Source organism: Aedes albopictus, chromosome 2, assembly GCF_035046485.1.
Source record: "Aedes albopictus strain Foshan chromosome 2, AalbF5, whole genome shotgun sequence".
Lineage (NCBI taxonomy): Eukaryota > Metazoa > Arthropoda > Insecta > Diptera > Culicidae > Aedes > Aedes albopictus.
In genome coordinates this window covers 187,776,953-187,795,282 of record NC_085137.1, presented here as the reverse complement: position 1 = coordinate 187,795,282, position 18,330 = coordinate 187,776,953, and the positions used below count along the sequence as shown (strand labels likewise).

Below are 18,330 nucleotides of genomic sequence, written 5' to 3'. Positions count from 1 at the left end.
ACGGATACAGAGTTTAAGGTGTGGAAATAAATCGTATTATTATTGGATTCAGATACTACACACGACATTTGCATTGCACTGTACATTCAAGAAAGTGTGGAAAATGAAGCTTAGGGGTAGGAATTGGAAAAAAAAAACTTAGAAACGTGAACGGACGAAAGAAACACACAGGACAGCAAATTAGTCTCGATAATTACTTGTTCTTGGTCTCGCTTTCGCTCTCGTCGTTCGGGAGATCGGTTAGCGTCCCATTAGTGAGATTGTGCACAGATTTAGACTTGGAAACACTATTGTAATTATTTACATCGTTATCTAGTAAGTTATTTTGCGATAAAAAGGGTTTCATTCTCGTTTGCGAACCGTTGCTCTGAAATGGGTTACGGGTAATAAGGAGGGTAGGTTGGTTCAGTGTTAGTTAGTTTTTAGGGTTCTCAGACTAATCAGTTTCGTGTAAATAGGACATTACATCGTCGGTATCCTCGTCGAGGGTGAACATGGTCCAGTCGAAGAACGCCGGGAACCCCTGCTGTGATATTCGCGGTGCCTCCGGAATGACGGTCAACAGCGAACGGTCGATCTCGTTCGGACGGTTTTTGTAGTACTCGGCCGCCTTGTCCCGCTGGTGTTTGAGTTGCATGCGTGATTACGGGATTTTTTTTTGATAATTTTCAATCTGTTTCTCTAGGATATGCAGGTGAGCTTGTTGGAATCAATCGCACAATTTCAATAAATAAATTATTATACCCGCAACTGCTTGATTTAACCCTTTGGAGCCGGAGGGGTCATATATGACCCCGGCGATGAAACCGAGCATAAGAAACGTGTTCGACACCAGCGAGGTTGCGTCGACAGCGGCTAAACAAATCGGCTCCAAAAGGTTAAACCAAAAAAATGATTATATTTATATGTAGTCATACATTGAGTTGGCTTTTCACCGTTCTGCGGATATTCCAGAAGGTGGAAGCGTAGAAAATCAATGGAGCGCCATCAAGAACGCCTTCATCGTCACCGGCGGGAATAATTTGGGTGAGCTACGCACCCGGAGAAAGCAGTGGATCACAGATGATACCTGGAGGAAGATAGAGGAGCGAAGGAACGCCAAAGCCGCGATAGAGCGATAGAAGCCAAAGCCGTAGCCCGTATTTGGCTCTCAAGAAGGAAATGAAACGTCCATGTAGACGGGACAAAAAAAAACGTGGACGATCTTCTTAGCCGACGAAGGCAAGATAGCCGCAAACACCGGCAACATCCGACTCCTCTACGATTTTTCACGTCGCCTTAGTGGGACTTAGGGGAACAGAGCCCAAAATGCCAAGATGGGGTAAAATGGCCCAACTCATAAAATCATTCCTGAATGGGACTTGATCATTAGTATTGGTGAATGGTGTCAAGATACGTTTGCATCGAACATTCTTCAAGAAGCTAGGCCACGAAACCCACGAAAAATCTTTTGATTTCCCAATGAAAACTGGCAACTTCCGGTTTTTCGTGCTTGCAATTAAGGTTTTCTGGTGATTTTATTACCAGCCAAGTGTTTCCAACGAGATTGAGGCACGCATGGAGACGCATGGTTGTTGATGTCTATGCTTTTCATGTTAGGGGTCATTCAAATATTACGACCATCGTTTTGCGGGGAGGGGGGTAACACTCCATTTATTGAGTATACGAAAAAGCGGGACAGAGGGGGGAAAAGGAGTCGGAAATGCCCGAAAACTGATGGACGTAATTTTTGAATGTTTTCATGAAGTGGCATCTTACCCCACGGCAGATGGTCGTTTTGCACCACTTCCGTTTTACGAATCAGTTTTTAAAGTCGCTAAAAATCGATGAAAATACAATAATTTAGTGAATATTTTTGCTGAAGTATCGAGCAAATATTGTCTAGTTGCTGTTACCACTTTGAAAGCCTAAAAAATGAAACTAATTATCATTGAAAACGATGAAAGTTTGAAAAATGGCATTTTACCCCACTTGACCCTACCCCGTGAAAGACACGTCTGGACATTTATTGACCGACCCGGCTGACCAGTTGAAACGCTGGTTCGAGCACTTTGGAAATCTTTCTCAAGTGTTGACCACGACATCAACAGCTCAGCATGACCCGCCAAGGGATTGACGCAATACCCGTGTCAACATCGAAGCTCCATCAGAGCAGGGGATAGAAACAGCTATTCGTAGCATTAAATCGAACAGATCACCGGGGGTCGATCGCATAACAACCGAGATGCTCAAAGCAGACCCCGTAGTATCTGCACAACTATCGCTTAATTGTTGCACGTTCATCGGTCTAGACATTTGCGTAATTCTGAAATTGCGACTCATTCCAACAAACCCAACCGCGTCATCCAGTTATCCCACAAAATTCATACGTGGTCCAGCGCAGCTTCGTCTGCTCCAGCTTGCACCAGAAGATTGAAACTTCGCGCATTGTTCTTCGCACTGGCCGCCCAGTGCAGCGGAGTTTTGCCCGTGTGATCCTCGTCCGAAGACAAACTGGGCCAAATCGACAGGATGTATTCCACGATCTGTGTATGGGCCAACCCTGCCGCCTTGTGCAGCGGAGTCAACCCGTTGGCATCCTTGCTGGTCAGAACGATCCGCGGCGTTGGCGAGACCGTTCTCTCCTTCAGCGTATCCAGATCGTTATCCACGACCGCCTGGTGGATGTCCTTGATGACACCCTATTGTTTCGGGAAAGGGAAGTCACATTCTATTCTATTGTAATCATACCTAATAAAAAAACATAACCATTCAAATACAATGCGTCGTAATAAAATCATACTACATCTAATTCCAGACATAATTCTATGGTATTTGCAACGAACACATTATAAGTTATATTATAGCTTATATATGTAATAGTTATGAACTATAGAGTATCTATCGTATGGAAATTCTCATAGAAACATTTTGATTGTAACGTTACAACATCTAACAACTTGAAATTTGTGTACTATCATAATTTTGAAAATATGAGAATGTTAAATTTTAGATTGGTGTTGCAATCCAATCTAATGCATTGTATTTCGATGGCACAGTTTTAACTCGGATCAATAATATGTCATACCATAACATGTGGCACACATTCCAGAAATCGCTTCATCTTCGGATGATGCGACGTTTCCGTTCGAAGACGCATTCCCTGTCCGGCCCAGATCACCTTGGCCAACTTGGCCAGGTGCTTCTGGTGCAACCATATTCTAATGTTCGATGGCTTTATAACCAAACCTGGTGGAGTTGCAGTATCGGTGTAAGAGAAAGAGAGAGGACAAAGGAATTGCAATATTGAAATTTGATTACAATCAACATCTTTAAATATTCAGCTGCGGGGAGGGGGCACTTACGACGATGCAATGAACTTACCATCTTTGATTCTGCTATCATTGTCTCGTTGCACGTTTTGATTGTTCATTTGTAATACTGCAAGAGGGAAGAGTAAAGAAAAACATAAGAAAGATCCATTAGTACCAGGTTATGGCTGTTGTTGGTTCAAGCTATCTTGCTGGACACGAGACGGTCTACGACGGTTATACATATAGATAATGCAATAATTTGATCCATTCGAGTCTAGGCGCAACGATGTTTACTCAGTAAATATCGTGCCATCAGCAGTTGACCGACCGGTAAAATCGATTTGAACATAATTTCAGCTGGACAGTCGCCGTATTCCGGTTTATATAATATTTAATCGATATGCTGGTAGTAAACGTAGTCTGGTACCTGAAGCATGGTATGCGTCTGTCAAAAATGTTCTGCGGAGTAATGCAGCTATTCACTCGACAGATGCATAAAAACAGTTTCTTTAAATTTTGATTCTTGTAGGCAGATCTTTTATATTTTTTGTATTTTACTTTTTTTTTCTCCTTGAAAAAAGATCGCTTCAACTAGAACAGAGTCTGTATCTAGACGAGAAACCCAAAATAAAATTTTAGTAATTCCTGTTGACAATCCACTTGAGATTCCTTTAGAAATTCTTACTGGGATTGCTTCAGGAATGCTGCTGGTTTTTTTTTTTTCGAGAAGTTTTGATAGACTACCTCAGGCAATTTCTGCTAGAAATCTTTCGGAAATTCTTGGAGGACTTCCAAGAACAATTACTGAAAAAATCCTAGCTGGAAATGCTTGAGAAACTAAGTAGGGATTCCGCTGGTATTTGCTGGTATGATAAGAGAAATTCCTAAAGACATCATTGAGAAATCGCTGGAGAAATAACGGGATGAATTTCTATAAAAAATCATGAAAAATCTTTGGAGAAATCGCAGGGTTTCGATAGCAATCCTTGGATAAATCTCTTGAGTAATCCCAGCAAGAATTTTTAGAGGAATCCGTTTAGGCATTCCTGGAATAATTCTAAGAAGCTTTCCCTAAAAATTTATCCATTAATTTTTCTTGTAATTGCTCCAGAATGCCTGATGGGATTCTCTAGGAATTCCTGCTTACTGAAGAAATTCCTCCAATAATTTCTACTGGGATTTTACCAAGAAATTCATTTGAAGTTCTTCCAGGTATTCCACCTGCGATATTTCTTAGGATTTCCTCATGAATTCCTTCCAGTGCTGGAAATGGTAACAGTAGTTTGCTAGGATTTGATGAATGTATCGCTGACTCTTCATATGCGGGAGTATTCTTTTTGAATCAATATAGTAGGCGATCTAAAAAAAAATGCTACAGTAGCAGATTCAACGCAGGAGCTCCGAATGAGTTTCAATGAAATTCATTTGTCGTACTAGCGTTCTTCATTATGACCATCGTCGTCGACCGAAGCACAGTATTTTCCGATGACACACTCTCGAAAGCCCGTATGTTCCTTGCAGCATCGTTACACCTATTGTTACACCTTTCAAGCATCGGTTCTCCCTTGGTCCTCGTAAGCGTCATCCGTGATTCAGCAGGAGGATACCAGACTATCTCGTTAAACTATTGAAGTGATCGTGTACGCCGCCGCACCGCACCTTATCGATGTGAAAGTGTGAAACGACGCAAATCGGCTTCCGGTTCCCTAAGCTCTCAAGAATCAAGTATATTATATGCATAATGGTACACTGGTGGAGTCAGTTTTTGGTTATAGGTAATGTAAGACGCCGTTCCAATTGGCATGTTGGCCAGGCAGCGTAAAAACCTCACGCCAATCAGCGTGCCGTTTATCAGAAAAGCTACCATCATCAAAATAATAAAATATCTGAACCATAACTGGATGTCCTCTTGTTTTAATACAATCTTTATGAAATAGTTAGCTTTGTTCTCAATTGCTTGAGAGGTCGAGAAGGTCTGCCCCGTATGCTCGTCCGATTCTGCCAACAATATTCCTCGCCATTAATGCATAGATTCTCCAATATTCAATCTCATCCTCGAGAGTCCTACCGATTCATCCAACGAAGGGCTTCCCAACTTTGTCTCCAAATCATCCTAAAGCCTTGTCTCTAAGCTTCACCCGTCTAGAGAATTCCGTCAGAACAACGACATAGCGATCTACTGTAGCAAACTACCGTAGCAACATAAGGTTTCTAATGAAATTCAACAAACTAGACTACCGTAGCGGACGGTTTTGCATTCATAACCATGGGTAGCTGTGATTTGAATAATTTTGACTCCGCCGAATAAACTTCGTGGTTTTTCCCAGCACTGAGATTTTTTAAATGCCCGCTATAATTCCTCCAGTGATTTATCCAAGGATTCTTCCAGGTATTGCCCTCGGAATCCCCCAAGCAAGATTTTTCCAGAATTTTGTCTTGTAATTTCTCGAAAAAAAACATTTTGGCATTTCTCCACGGTATTTACTACCTTGAAAACTTAGAATTATCAGGAAATTCCGTTCAAGCCTAAGGAAATTCGTTAAGCTCTTGAAATCTATAATGCCATTTATAGACACTATAGGGATATTCCAGGTCAGCCAAAATACCTTGGAGTTCAGAACTTCAGGTCTATACTCGTAACAACAGATATATATGCTATACAGAGTACCCAACTAACATTTTAAGCGCTATAAGCTTCGGTCATTTGCTCTCAGTTGTGTAACCATCGAATTGAAGCAGTCAACGCTGAATAAAAGGGAAGCTAGTCAAATATAAAACATTACCTAATACACGGCTGCAAAACAAGCACCATACAGCTACCAAGCTCGATTTTCAGAAATCAATCACTTGTCACTGGGGTTGCCTTTATTGCACTCTATTCAAACTCCGGGAAATTACCCGGAAGATGTGAAAAGTTGAACAACCCAACTAACATTTTCAGCGCTATAAGCTTCAGTCATTTGCTTTCTGTTGTGTTACCATCGAATAGAAGCTGTCAACGCTGAATAAAAGAGAAGCCAGTCAAATATAAATCATAAGCTAATACCAGGCTTGTCCGCACTGAGCGCATGAAAATTCTGCTCTTTTGATTTACATCATCAAAACCATTGTATTTATGTAATCTTCCTATTTTACCTGATAGAAGGATGTTTGAATATCCTAAATGTCACTTTGAACTATCAAAATATCGCACCGCAGTGCCGCACTGAGCGTGCAAAGAGAAATTCACTGGGGTGAATTCACCCGGGTGAAATTCTCTTTGCGCGCACAGTGTGGCACTGCGGTGTGGTTTTTTGACAGTTCGAAATGTCATTTAGGATGTTCAAACATCCTTCTATCAGGCAAAATAGGAAGATTACATAACTACGATGGTTTTGGTGGTGTAAATCAAAAGAGCAGAATTTTCATGTGTTCAGTGCGGACAAGCCTGGCTAATACACGGCTGCAAAACAAGCACCATACAGCTGCCAAACACGGCTTTCAGAAATCAATCACTTTTCACTGGGGCTGCCTTTACTGCACTCTATTCCAACTCCAGGAGATTTGCCGGAAGATGTGAAAACTTGAACGAATCGAATAGGAGTCCTCAGTAACAAAACAGCTGCTACTATACAGTACAGTTCGTAATACTGACAAATCCACAAACCAGCAGCGCTTTAAAGGCCGTTATGCGATGTCATTATAGCTAGAAGCTGTAATAAAGAAACTGTTGGTATACTAACACGGCTTGCCGGATGTAAACATTATTTTCAAAACAAACTTCAAGCGGGTTATATAGCTGCTACACAAATACTTTACAGCTATCCATCTTTGTGCTGTGAAATTATTTGGGTTGCTTGTATAGCACTTTAATCCAATTCCGGAAGATTTGACGGAAGATGTGCAAATCGAATAAAAGTTCCAATCAATAAAGCAGCTGCTTTTATACAGTACGTTTTGTAATGTTGACGAATATACAAAACAGCAGCGCTTCGTAACTATTTAAAGAACATTCTTTCAGCTAGAAGCTGTGATGAAGAACGTGTTGACGCAACCACACAGCTTGTTCAATGTAAACATTATTGCGCTTGACGTTTCAAAAGTTTTTGCTGCAAGATGAAGTTGGGTAAGGTTTCTTGTGGCACAACTATGAAGATTTGTCTGAAGTAAAACAAAACGGGCTATTGCAGTGCAGCAGTGAGGCAGCTAGGACAACATCGGGACCAGTGGATAAGGAGATCAGGAATTCTATTCCAAGTAGCGGCAAGTACTTTTATTATTCAATTTTAAAAGCGATAATTCCAGTTCCACATGTATTGCGTCACGGTATTCGTAACCTAATCATATTTAATCGATTAATTTTGTGAGGCCGTATAATTATTATTTAACAACTGTGAAAAGGCTGAAAAAGTGCCTTCTCAAGATGTTATTCAGTTAGTACATAGCAGCCGAGAAAAGAGCTATGATTTGGTGGTATAAAAGCTACTCGCACAGCATAAACATGTGGATTAAGCTCGCCAGATTCATTGGTATAGGGCTTGCATAGAAGCTTCCGTCCATATGTACAACACAGTAACTCAGCATCAAGCCGTATTGAGGTCGCTTTGTTGACGTTTACATTCACAATAATGTTAGTTGTGAATAGGGATCCCCACTAACAAAACAGCTGCTACTATACAGTACAATTCGTAATACTGACAAATCAACAAACCAGCAGCGCTTTGAAAGCTGTTATGCGATATCAACTAGAAGCTAGAAGCTGTAATAAAGAAACTGTTGGAATACCCACGCGGCTTGTCGGATGTAAACATTATTGTCAAAAAAAACTTCAAGTGGGATATATAGCTATTACCCAAATACTTTACAGCTATCCATCTCTGTGCTCTGAAATTATTTGGGTTGCTTTTATTGCACTTTAATCCAACTCCGAAAGATGTGCAAATAGAATACTAGTCCCAGCCAATTCAACAGCTGCTTTTATACAGTACGTTTTGTGATGTTGCCAAATACAAAAAACAGCAGCGCTTTGTAGCTGTTTAAAAAACACTCTTTCAGCTAGAAGCTATGACGAAGAACCTGTTGGCGCAACCACACAGCTTGTTCAATGTAAACATTATTGCGTTTGACGTATCACAAGCTTTTGCAGGAAGATGAAGTTGGGTAAGGTTTCTTGTGGCACAATTATAAAGCCTTGTCTGGAGTAAAACAAAACGAGCTATTTTCTATGCTATTTATATATAGCAGTGTGGCAGCGGCGACATCATCGGTACCAGTGGATACGGAGATCGGGAGTTTGATTCCAAGTAGCGGCAAATACTTCAATCATTCAATTTTAGAAGTAATAATTTCAGTTCTACATGTATTGTGTCACGGTATCCATAACCTAACTATATTCAATCGATTAATTTGGGATGCCGTATAACTATTATTTAACAACTGTGAAAAAGCTGAAAAAGCGCTTTCGCAAAATGTTATTCAGTTAGTGGTTACATAGGAGCCGAGAAAAGCGCTATGACTTGGAGGCTTAGAAGCTGCTCGCACGGCACATAGGGGGCGTCCATAAATGACGTAGCTTTTTTTAGGCGATTTTTAATACCCCCCTCCCCCCTCGTAGCATTTCGTCACAAATTTGGATACCCCCCCTTATAAATGACGTAGCTTGTTAAACACCCCCCCCAACAAAATTTTCATGTCAAAAAGCAAGTAAAACGAAAAAACTTAGTTCTGATTTTAATTTTAACTTTATGTTTGACGAATATTATGTAAAACAACAACAGCTAGAAAACATTGCCGACTGTAGAGCGGACCTGGTGTGATGGTTAAAGCACGTGACTATCACGCCGAGGACTTAGGATCGAATCCCACTCCCTAGAAACTCGCAAAATGTGACTTCTTCCTTTGGAAGGGAAAGCGTGGGTCCCGAGATGAAAAAGGGCTGAATATCTCGTTTAGACAGAAAGAAAAAATAAACATTTCCGACTGCCAGGTTTAGATTGCCAACATTAAGACCATAGGTGCAACCAGAGGAGAATATCACCAAAGCTAATGACTCAATAAACCACCCATCGTTCTGCTTGATACCGAAGAACAGTAAGTAGATGCTCTCAATACAGTTCAATGCCATATTATCCTAGGCTCTTTCGAAGATATTAGTTTGCTCACTAATAAATCTGTTAAGAATATCAATTTGGTTTTATTTGAATAAAATTCATCACGACATTTGAAGGACCCTGAAGGAATTTCGTATAAAATTCTTCCAGCTGTTCATTCTGGAATTCCTCAAGGAGTTTCTTTTGGGATTCCCATTTTTGGGAATTTCTCCGTTTTTAATTCCTTCCAGCACTTCTTTCTGGGATTTCTCCAAGAACTTCCATTGGGATTCCATTTGAGATTTCCTTTTTTTTGTATTCCTTCAGTGGTTCTTTCAGAGATCCTTCCAAGAACTCTTTCCGGAGTTCCTTCTTCGATTCCACTAAAAGTTACTTTTTGGATTTCTCCGGTATTTTTTTTTCTAAGGTTGTTTTAAAAGTTCATCCATGGTTCCCTTCGGGAGTTCTTTCGAAGTTTTCTTCTCCTCTGTATCACCAGCAGATTCTTCGAACATCTCTTCAGGGATTTCAAACGGAATTTCTTTTGAGATTCCATCAGAACTTTTTTTCTGCATTTCCTGAAGAAGACCCTTTCGGGATTCCTCCAGGAGTTCCTTCTTGGTTTCCTTCAGGAATTCACTCAAATATTCATTCCGAGATCTCTGCAGGAAACCCCTCCGGCATTCTTTCAAAACCCTTTTGGTGACCACGGTTCTAGAAGTTCCTTGAAAGATTCCTTTTGAGATTCCTTTAAATCCTTTTGGGATGTTTTCAAAAGCTTTTTCTGGAATTCCCAGTATGAATTCCTGTGAAAATGTTATCCTTTTCCTGTTGGGGAAACCTATAAAGAACACAATGAGAAATTCCTTACAAAGCTGCTAGAGGAGCTCCTTAAGAAAAGTTTGGAGGAATTTTGTAGAAACTATATAAGGCACTCCTGAAATAATGCCATAATTCCAAAAACTTAGTTTTTTTTGCAACCTTTACAGTGTGCAGTAAACACTATAGCAAGGAGCATACTATTGATCGTTGAAAGCATTTGAGCGAAATTGATTTTCATACACATTTCATTATTCGTTATTCTTTAAGCAGGACTTCAAAAACATTTTCTCAGATACAGTTGTTGCGTCCGATAGCTGCATATCTTATGAAAGGAAGCCAGCATTTATGTTCTTTTTTTGTTATTTACATTAATGTGATGGGAAAAAACAGATCATGCAATATACAGTCGAACCTCCATGAGTCGATGCTCCTTGAGTCGATATCGACTCATGGAGGTAATCTTTTCCATAGTGAAAAATAATTTCTGGGTTACTGTGATGGTCCCTCAAAAATGATTTCCAAAGCATTGCTATTCAATTACTCGATATTTCCATGAGTCGATGGTCCCTTCAATATCGACTCATGGAGGTTTTACTGTATACATTTTTAATTTACTAAATAATTATTTAAGTATTCAAGTAAAAATAACATCCGTTTTAGACTGTGCAGAGTTGCAGAATGATATCGATCAACTTTTAATCTGGTGTGACGAAAACGGGATGCGTGTTAACATAACAAAATGCAAAGTGATCACCTTTACGCGCTGTCAATCGCCAATTCGATACTCCTACAAAATTGACACTGATTTACTCGAACGGGTTGATTCCATTCGCGACCTAGGAGTGATTATGGACAGTCAGTTGAGGTTCAATGAGCACGTCGAGCTGACAGCAGCCAAGGCACGGTCAGTGCTAGGTTTTATTCGTCGCCACGCAACATTCATCACTGACATCTACGCTTTAAAGGCTCTCTACTGCAGTCTGGTTCGTAGCATACTTGAATATGCCGCACCAGCCTGGGCACCTCATCATGTTACGCAAATTCTGAAACTGGAGCGGATACAGAGGTTTTTCATCAAATTTGCCCTTCGGCGGCTTCCGTGGACGAACCCCGAAGATTTGCCACCATACAACTCACGTTGTCAATTGATCGACCTGGAAACGCTTGCTAATAGACGTATCAAATTGCAGCGTGTGTTTATATTTGATTTACTCACGAATCGCATAGATTGCTCTGCACTACTTCAAAACATAAACGTCCACGTTCCACCACGAATCCTTCGAAATTATGATGCGCTTGTTCTACCAGTTCACAGGACGGATTATGGGTTCTACAGTCCTTTTAATGTTTGTATTCGTGCATTTAATTCAGTTTTTTATCTGTTTGACTTTGATGTAAGTAAGAATATGTTTGTAAGTAGGATTAAGAATATAGGTTAAGAAACAGTCTGTACGATGTTTATCGAAGACCAAGAAAGAAATAAATAAAAAAAAATATTAAGCTCAGTAGAAAGCTACGTAGCATATCATGAACCCCTACCCCCCTATCGTCACACTTCGTCACAAAATCACAAACACCCCCCTCCCCCCTAAAAAGCTACGTCATTTATGGACGACCCCATACATGTGGATTAAGTTCGCCAGATTCATTGGTGTAGGGCTTGTATAGAAGCTTCCGTCCATATGTACAACACAGTAACTCAGCATGAAGCCGTATTGAGGACTCTTTGTTGACGTTTACATTCACAATAAATGTTAGTTGGGTAACGCTGTATAATCAACCGCAGTTACTGGACCAATCTGAAGTATACTAGATATTATTGTAAAGGATATTCAGGGTCGTCCAAATTGTCCTACATTTAATGAAGTTCTTTACTGCCGTTATACACATAATTGTCCTATGTTATATGGGATTCCCATATAACATGGGACAATCGGGCGTAGAACGGCAGTTCAAATCTACAATAATATTTTTATGTGTTTTCGCCATAAATAGTAGAATTGAATGCTCTTGAAATCTTAAATGTCACAAAGTAGTGTACCGTCTACCCCCGTTGGTTTGAGCGACACCTCATGCAAACCATCAGGGTGCATTTTTTAATTTGAACTTCTAGTAACCTTGTTGGCATCGAAAAACACACTGATGATAACCCTTTTTGCTGTTTTGTTTTGATGTTGCGTTCCGTTTCACTCTGTTCCAAGACCAGAATGATGTTTGTTCCATTTTTAGTTTGAACGATGTGCAGACCAGCGGAGGTCAAACTAAAAAGTGTTCAGATTCGATGCGGTCAAACTAACGGGGGTAGACAGTACAGTAGGTCTACACTCGTACAAGTAGCCATATTTGTTATACTGGAGTAACGTTGCATAATCAACCGCAGTTACTGGACCAATCTGAAAACTACTAGATATTTTTATAAACCTTTGAGATATTCAGGGTCGTCCAAACGGTCCTTCAAATCTACAAGAACAACTTCATGTGTTTTCGCCATAAATAAGAGCATTGCATAATCTATTGAGATCCGTGAAGCTCTTGGAATCTCAAATGTCTTTTAGAAACACTACATATAACGATATTCCAGGTAAGCCAAACTACCTTGGAGTTCAGAAATTCAGGTCTACACTCGTAACAGTAGCCATATAATATATATATGATATACTGAATAATGTTGTATAACACTAGCTTACAAAATAAAACGAACTTTTGTCAACGACCAAAATTTTTGAAGTACAATGTAGCACTGATTTCGAATTCGTGCTTTGAAAAATTTTAAGCGGAGCAGTTTTTGAGTTTTAGCTTAATATTGAGTTTTACAACTTTTAAAAATATGGAATTTACTAAAATTCAAATATCTTGCGTTTTGTTAAACTAATTTCAAATCTTTTTCCTTAAATAAAAAGCTGCATACAATACCATTCGATCATCTGAATGCAGGTTTTGCGTCAGATTGATAAAATTCAAGATATTGGCGAGTTTTAGGGACGATTTCCCTAAATTTTAGCGAAATTTCCAAAAATATATGAAGAAATATATTTTTTTAATAAGAAAAAAACAACCTAAAAATCCTTTCTCAACTTTTATTTCACATATCATATGTAGGCGAGTTACAGCAAAAAAATCAGCTCAATCGGAGCATTGATCACAGAGAATCAGAAGTGTGAAGTGAGCGAATATGCTTAAAAATAGAACAAAAATCGATTTCAAATCATCCCCCTTGTATGGAAAATCGAAAAAATTTCCGCTCTACTGTTATTTTTTTCCTTCGCGTTTTCGAACTCAGGGCATGATACTACACCAAAAATGATCATCAGCTTACCGAGTTCAAAAAGGCTGTAAACTAGTGTTATTGCTGTAATAAAACCCTAATAAAAATCAAACAAATCAGCAATGGAATCGTTACTTGGGAAAGGGTTAATTTTCGATCATATGTAGATCAGCACAAATTCATTTAATATTCAATATGGTGCTTTCTTGCTAAACTGGCGCTTCATCATAGAAGCGTACACCAACCAAAAAAGCTAGTTCGACATCAATTGCATTTGTTGTTTAACAAACAGCCATGCAAACATCTATAAGTATCATTTTTTACCCATTCTTCTTCTTCCCATTTGCATAACGTTCCAACTGGGACAAAGCCTACTTCTCAGCTTCTCAGCTGTTCTATGAGCATTTCCACTGTTATTAACTGAGAGCTTCTTCTGCCAATGACAATTACTTTGACCATTATGTCCAAATAAATCAAGGAAGTTTCCTTTACGAAAAGTTCCTGGACCGACCAGGAATCCAATCCATGAACCTTAGCATGGTCTTGCTGAATACCCGTGCCGCATCGGCTATATAAACCCTTTTTTATCCATTCTCACGCCTATCGACAGATATAATTAATGTAACATGCAATTTGAAAGCAGTCTTTAAAAAAAAAATGTAGTTTGAAATGTGGCCCAGGAAGTACCAGAACTAAACTAATCCTTTAAGACATTTGGAAAGATGTTTTGGCCGATTGAATGAAAACCACCCTATTTCTACACAGTATTCCCACATGAACTTTGCAGTTTCAATTTCAGCCAAATTACCATAAGTTTTGGGAGGATGTATAGAATCTGGTTACAAATCAAATAATCTATGTGGAGTAACAACGATTTCTTGGACGACCATAATGTATATGCTGTTTATTTTCTTCACACATATTGTTCGTTCTTTTCTATATGGATTTCGTGAAATATACGAAGCAATGCAACAAGCACTAAATTATTCACTTTTCACACTTCAAAAATAACTTACACCAACCTTGATTCCTTGCACTTCGATTGCTTTGATTTTACGGATGGATGGAGGAACTACTGTTGCTTGCTGTACTTTTCACTATATGTGCACTGTTCATCAGCAGTCGGATCCGGAAAACCGTCGCCACCACTACAAAACCGTCACTATCACTGAACCGTTCAAAAAGGACACGCAATATTATCTAGTATGCTCTTCCCTCCCGATGTCGTCGGTGTGTGGTGGGTAAACCTTTTGTAAGTAGCACTATTGCGTTCGTTAATAATTCACATTCGACACACTTACTGCTGGTCCGGAGTGGCAAATAAATAGGTTAGACACTAGACAATACAATTTATGGCGCTCCCCCCCGTCCACCAAAGTCCCGACGTGTATCGATCATGAGTCGATAAATTCCATTCAGAAACACTTCGACGACCGGGCCAACTCTTTCTAATTGCAGGCAGCAGCGGCGGCGGCTCCGGCCAGTAAACCTTGTGGAACGAATTATGATTTTTTTATGAACTTTGGTGGTTGAAGTTTTGCCGGCAAAAAGGCGGAAAAACTTGAAGAATTTGAACTGTAGGGTGCGGTTTGTTTTTGATACCTGAATTCAACGAATTTTCTAGATTCAAATCACTGAGGAAGAGAAACCTTCCAGTCTACCCAAGTAACCATATGGCGCTATTATTCGCCTTGCGTGTCAATATAATACCAGTGAAGAACTGACCTGCTCTATAATGGCCGTGTAATAGCTTTTAAAGGCCAAAAAGGCGAAATATAGTGCTATTGGTTACTTGGGTAGGCTAAATGTAATAGAATTTCGATGTGGCGAAACTTCAAACCAAATTACTAGCCTTCAATTTAAAAGTTTCTCTTTTCTACGAATTCTGAGATTTTTTATGAAATATGCCGCACCCTAATAGCCGAACGTTCCAACGTATTGTAGCCCTCGTATCGATGAACTTGTTGCAAAATTTATCGAAGACGGTGGAATTTACACCATTACCAAGTTCCAAGTGGTGCCTATGACTGATAATAACTGCGAGGACGACTTTCACCAATGAAACTGCACAAGTGATTGAATCTAGGCTAGTGGGGTTCTAGGTTCAGAATGCTACTGCGAACAAGCTTTGCGGTACGTCAATTACTTCCAAGGGCCATACTGTGACTGAAGGCATCCAGCTAACCCCACGGAAGAGGCCACATTGATATTGCCGGCGCGAATCACTCCCAACGAACGTGTGTATAGGAATCTATATGTTCGATAGTTTCTCACCTAGTACCTATTGCCACCAGGTGCTGCTACTTACATACGTGGTGGTGGTGTGTATTTGATGGATCGGAAATTGATTTGCCCCGAAAGATATAATTTAGCCCCTATGTACCTATCGGAAACGTGGTAGAGCCGCGTCGAGGGGGTAATTGAACGAAAAGGATACGCGAGGGTGCCCTGTAGCGAGGATATATCATGAGGTGTAGCGCGACAGAGCGTGGAAAGTGAGTTTGAGTACTTTCACTCGCACCCGACTAACACCGGTCGACTAACTGACGAAGATGACATGCAAAGGTTTTCGATGTGGTGGTCTTGTTGATCTACTATGTAAGAAGATGCGACGAGTTAGTTCGATCGGAAGCATTTTACTGCTATCCATTCAGGAAATTACTATCGCATTGTACAGAAATTGGATTTTCGCCAATCCCATGTAAGGCAGGAAGCGCACTACATTGTAATGATACGTTTGAATATCTGAATTACTGCACCACTTTAATGGACTGCACATTTGAAGGACTGCCAATCAACGGTTGAAGAATATTTTCCTGTTATAAAGTAACCTTGAAAGATTTAAAAGACTAATATATGTACATATATGTCTACTTCAGAGTCTTTCTAGAATATTCTAATTTAAGCTACTTTATCTTCAGTCCTGAGCACCCATGGTGGTGCAGAGGGCCGAATTGAAAGATCTCCATCCTGGGCGGTTGCCAGCCATCCAAAATTTGGATTTTGGTGCGTCGAACAATCTGGTTGTTTTTCCATACATTTCTTAAACTCGCAAAAGCAGCCCTCGTCTTCTTGATACGTGCACCTATGTCGATGTTGGTGTCGCCATTTGACTACCAAGATATTGGAAGCTTTCAACATTCTCCACTGATTTCCCAGGTTTCCCAGCTACCTTAAAGCTGGAAGGGGTTCACCGTGTTTACATCCAACGATTTGGTCTTGTTGACGTTGATGGTAAGACCTGCCGCTGAGGAGCGATTGGCAAGATCATCGAGCTTGCTCTGCATATCAGAGCGCCGTTGAGCTAGGAGAGCAACGTCATCAGTCAGTTCGAAGTCACTTAAGGTAAAGATATGACGAAGCCACATCTCAATTTTTTAAGAGCACAAATCTGAAAAACCGGATGTCGGCTTGCACGAAAAAGTTGATCGATTGGTTTCCCGCTGGTGGTGACCAATCGATCAAGTTTTCAGCGCAAACCGATAACCGGTTCTTTAAATTTGACTCATAAAAAGTTGAGGTGTGGCTTCGTCATATCTTCACCTTAAGTGCTCCATGGTAATGGGCTGCCACAGCAATCCATGATTTGGTACACGGTCAATCGCACCAACTAGGATCTCGTCGATTACGATGAGGAATAGTAGCGGTGCGGTGATAGTATACATCATTGCCTCACTCCAGCAACGACATGGATGGGATCGGATAAAACATCGTTGTGCAATACTCTACACGAAAATGCCCTGTACTGTGCTTCAATGGGGTCGATGATTTTCTCAGAGAGACCCTTGCGCCGGAGGGCTTCTCACATGTTTTCGTGATTGAGATGGTCGAAAGCTTTTTCGTAATCAACGAACACCAGGTAGAGAGACTCTTGGAATTCATTGATTTGCTCCAGAATGATACGGAGCGTGACAATATAGTCCACACAGGATCGCCCGGCACGGAATCCTGCTTGCTGCCGTCTGAGAGTTGCGTCAATCTTCTCCTGTATCCGGTTAACGATCACTTTGCAGAGGACTTTGAAAACGATACACAGTAACATGATGCCCCGCCAATTATCGCATACAGTCAGGTCACCCTTTTTGAGTACCTTTACTAAGACGCCTTGCATCCAGTCGGCCAGAAATGGCCGGATGTTTCCCATATAATGCGGAATAATTGATGCAGTAGTTGTGCGGATACTACGGGGTCAGCTTTGAGCATCTCAGCTGATATGCGATTGACCCCTGGGGCCCTGTTCTATTTCATGCTACGGATGGCTGTTTCTATCTCCTGGACTGCCGTTCTACCCATAATTGTCCCATGTTATATGGGATTCCAATATAACATGAGACAATCGGGCGTAGAACGGCAGTGCACTGATGGAGCTTCGGTGTTGACACGGGTAATGCGTCGAACCCTTGGCGGATCATGCTGAGGTGTTGATAGCGTGGCCGACACTTGAAAAAGGTTTCCAAAGTGCTCGAACCAGCGTTTCAACTGGTCAGCCGGGTCGGTCAGTAACTGTCCAGACGTGTCTTTCACGGGCATCGTAGTATTCATCTTGGTCTTACTAAGGCGACGGATGTCGCCGGTGTTTGCAGCTTTCTCGCCTTCGTCGGCTAGGGAGTCCGCCCACGCTCTTTTGTGCCGTCTACATGAGCTTTTCATTCCCTTCTCGAGAGCCGAATAGCGCTGACGGGCTACGGCTTTGGCTCATCGTGCTTTCGCTCGCTCTATCGTGGCTTTGGCGTGCCTTCGCTCCTCCATCTTCCTCCAGGTATTATCTGTGATCCACTTCTTTCTTCGGGTGCGTAGCTCACCCAAATTATTCTCGCCGGTGGCGATGAAGGCGTTCTATCATGCTTCCACCTTCCGGAATATCCGCAGCACGGTTCTCTAA

The 18,330-nt window shown here is 40.8% G+C and overlaps 1 protein-coding gene across 4 annotated transcripts in view; it reads right to left on the bottom strand.

Moving 5' to 3' along the window:
- LOC109419096 (uncharacterized) overlaps positions 1–18,330 on the bottom strand; it is a 127,037-nt gene that overhangs the window by 64,318 nt on the left and 44,389 nt on the right. The window contains exons 1-7 of one of the 4 annotated variants that reach the window (XR_009997576.1): positions 15,453–15,622; positions 14,465–14,937; positions 3,364–3,420; positions 3,068–3,228; positions 2,370–2,681; positions 467–619; positions 198–367 (exon numbers count right to left, since the gene is read on the bottom strand). Coding sequence is in view for 1 of the 4 variants with exons in the window: in XM_062850857.1 (XP_062706841.1) it covers positions 198–367; positions 467–619; positions 2,370–2,681; positions 3,068–3,228; positions 3,364–3,420 (853 nt within the window). In the remaining 3 variants the exon portion in view is untranslated. Of the gene's footprint in view, positions 1–197; positions 368–466; positions 620–2,369; positions 2,682–3,067; positions 3,229–3,363; positions 3,421–14,464; positions 14,938–15,452; positions 15,623–18,330 lie in introns of those variants that run through there. The other 3 variants (XR_009997574.1, XR_009997575.1, XM_062850857.1) reach the window with 3 other exon arrangements.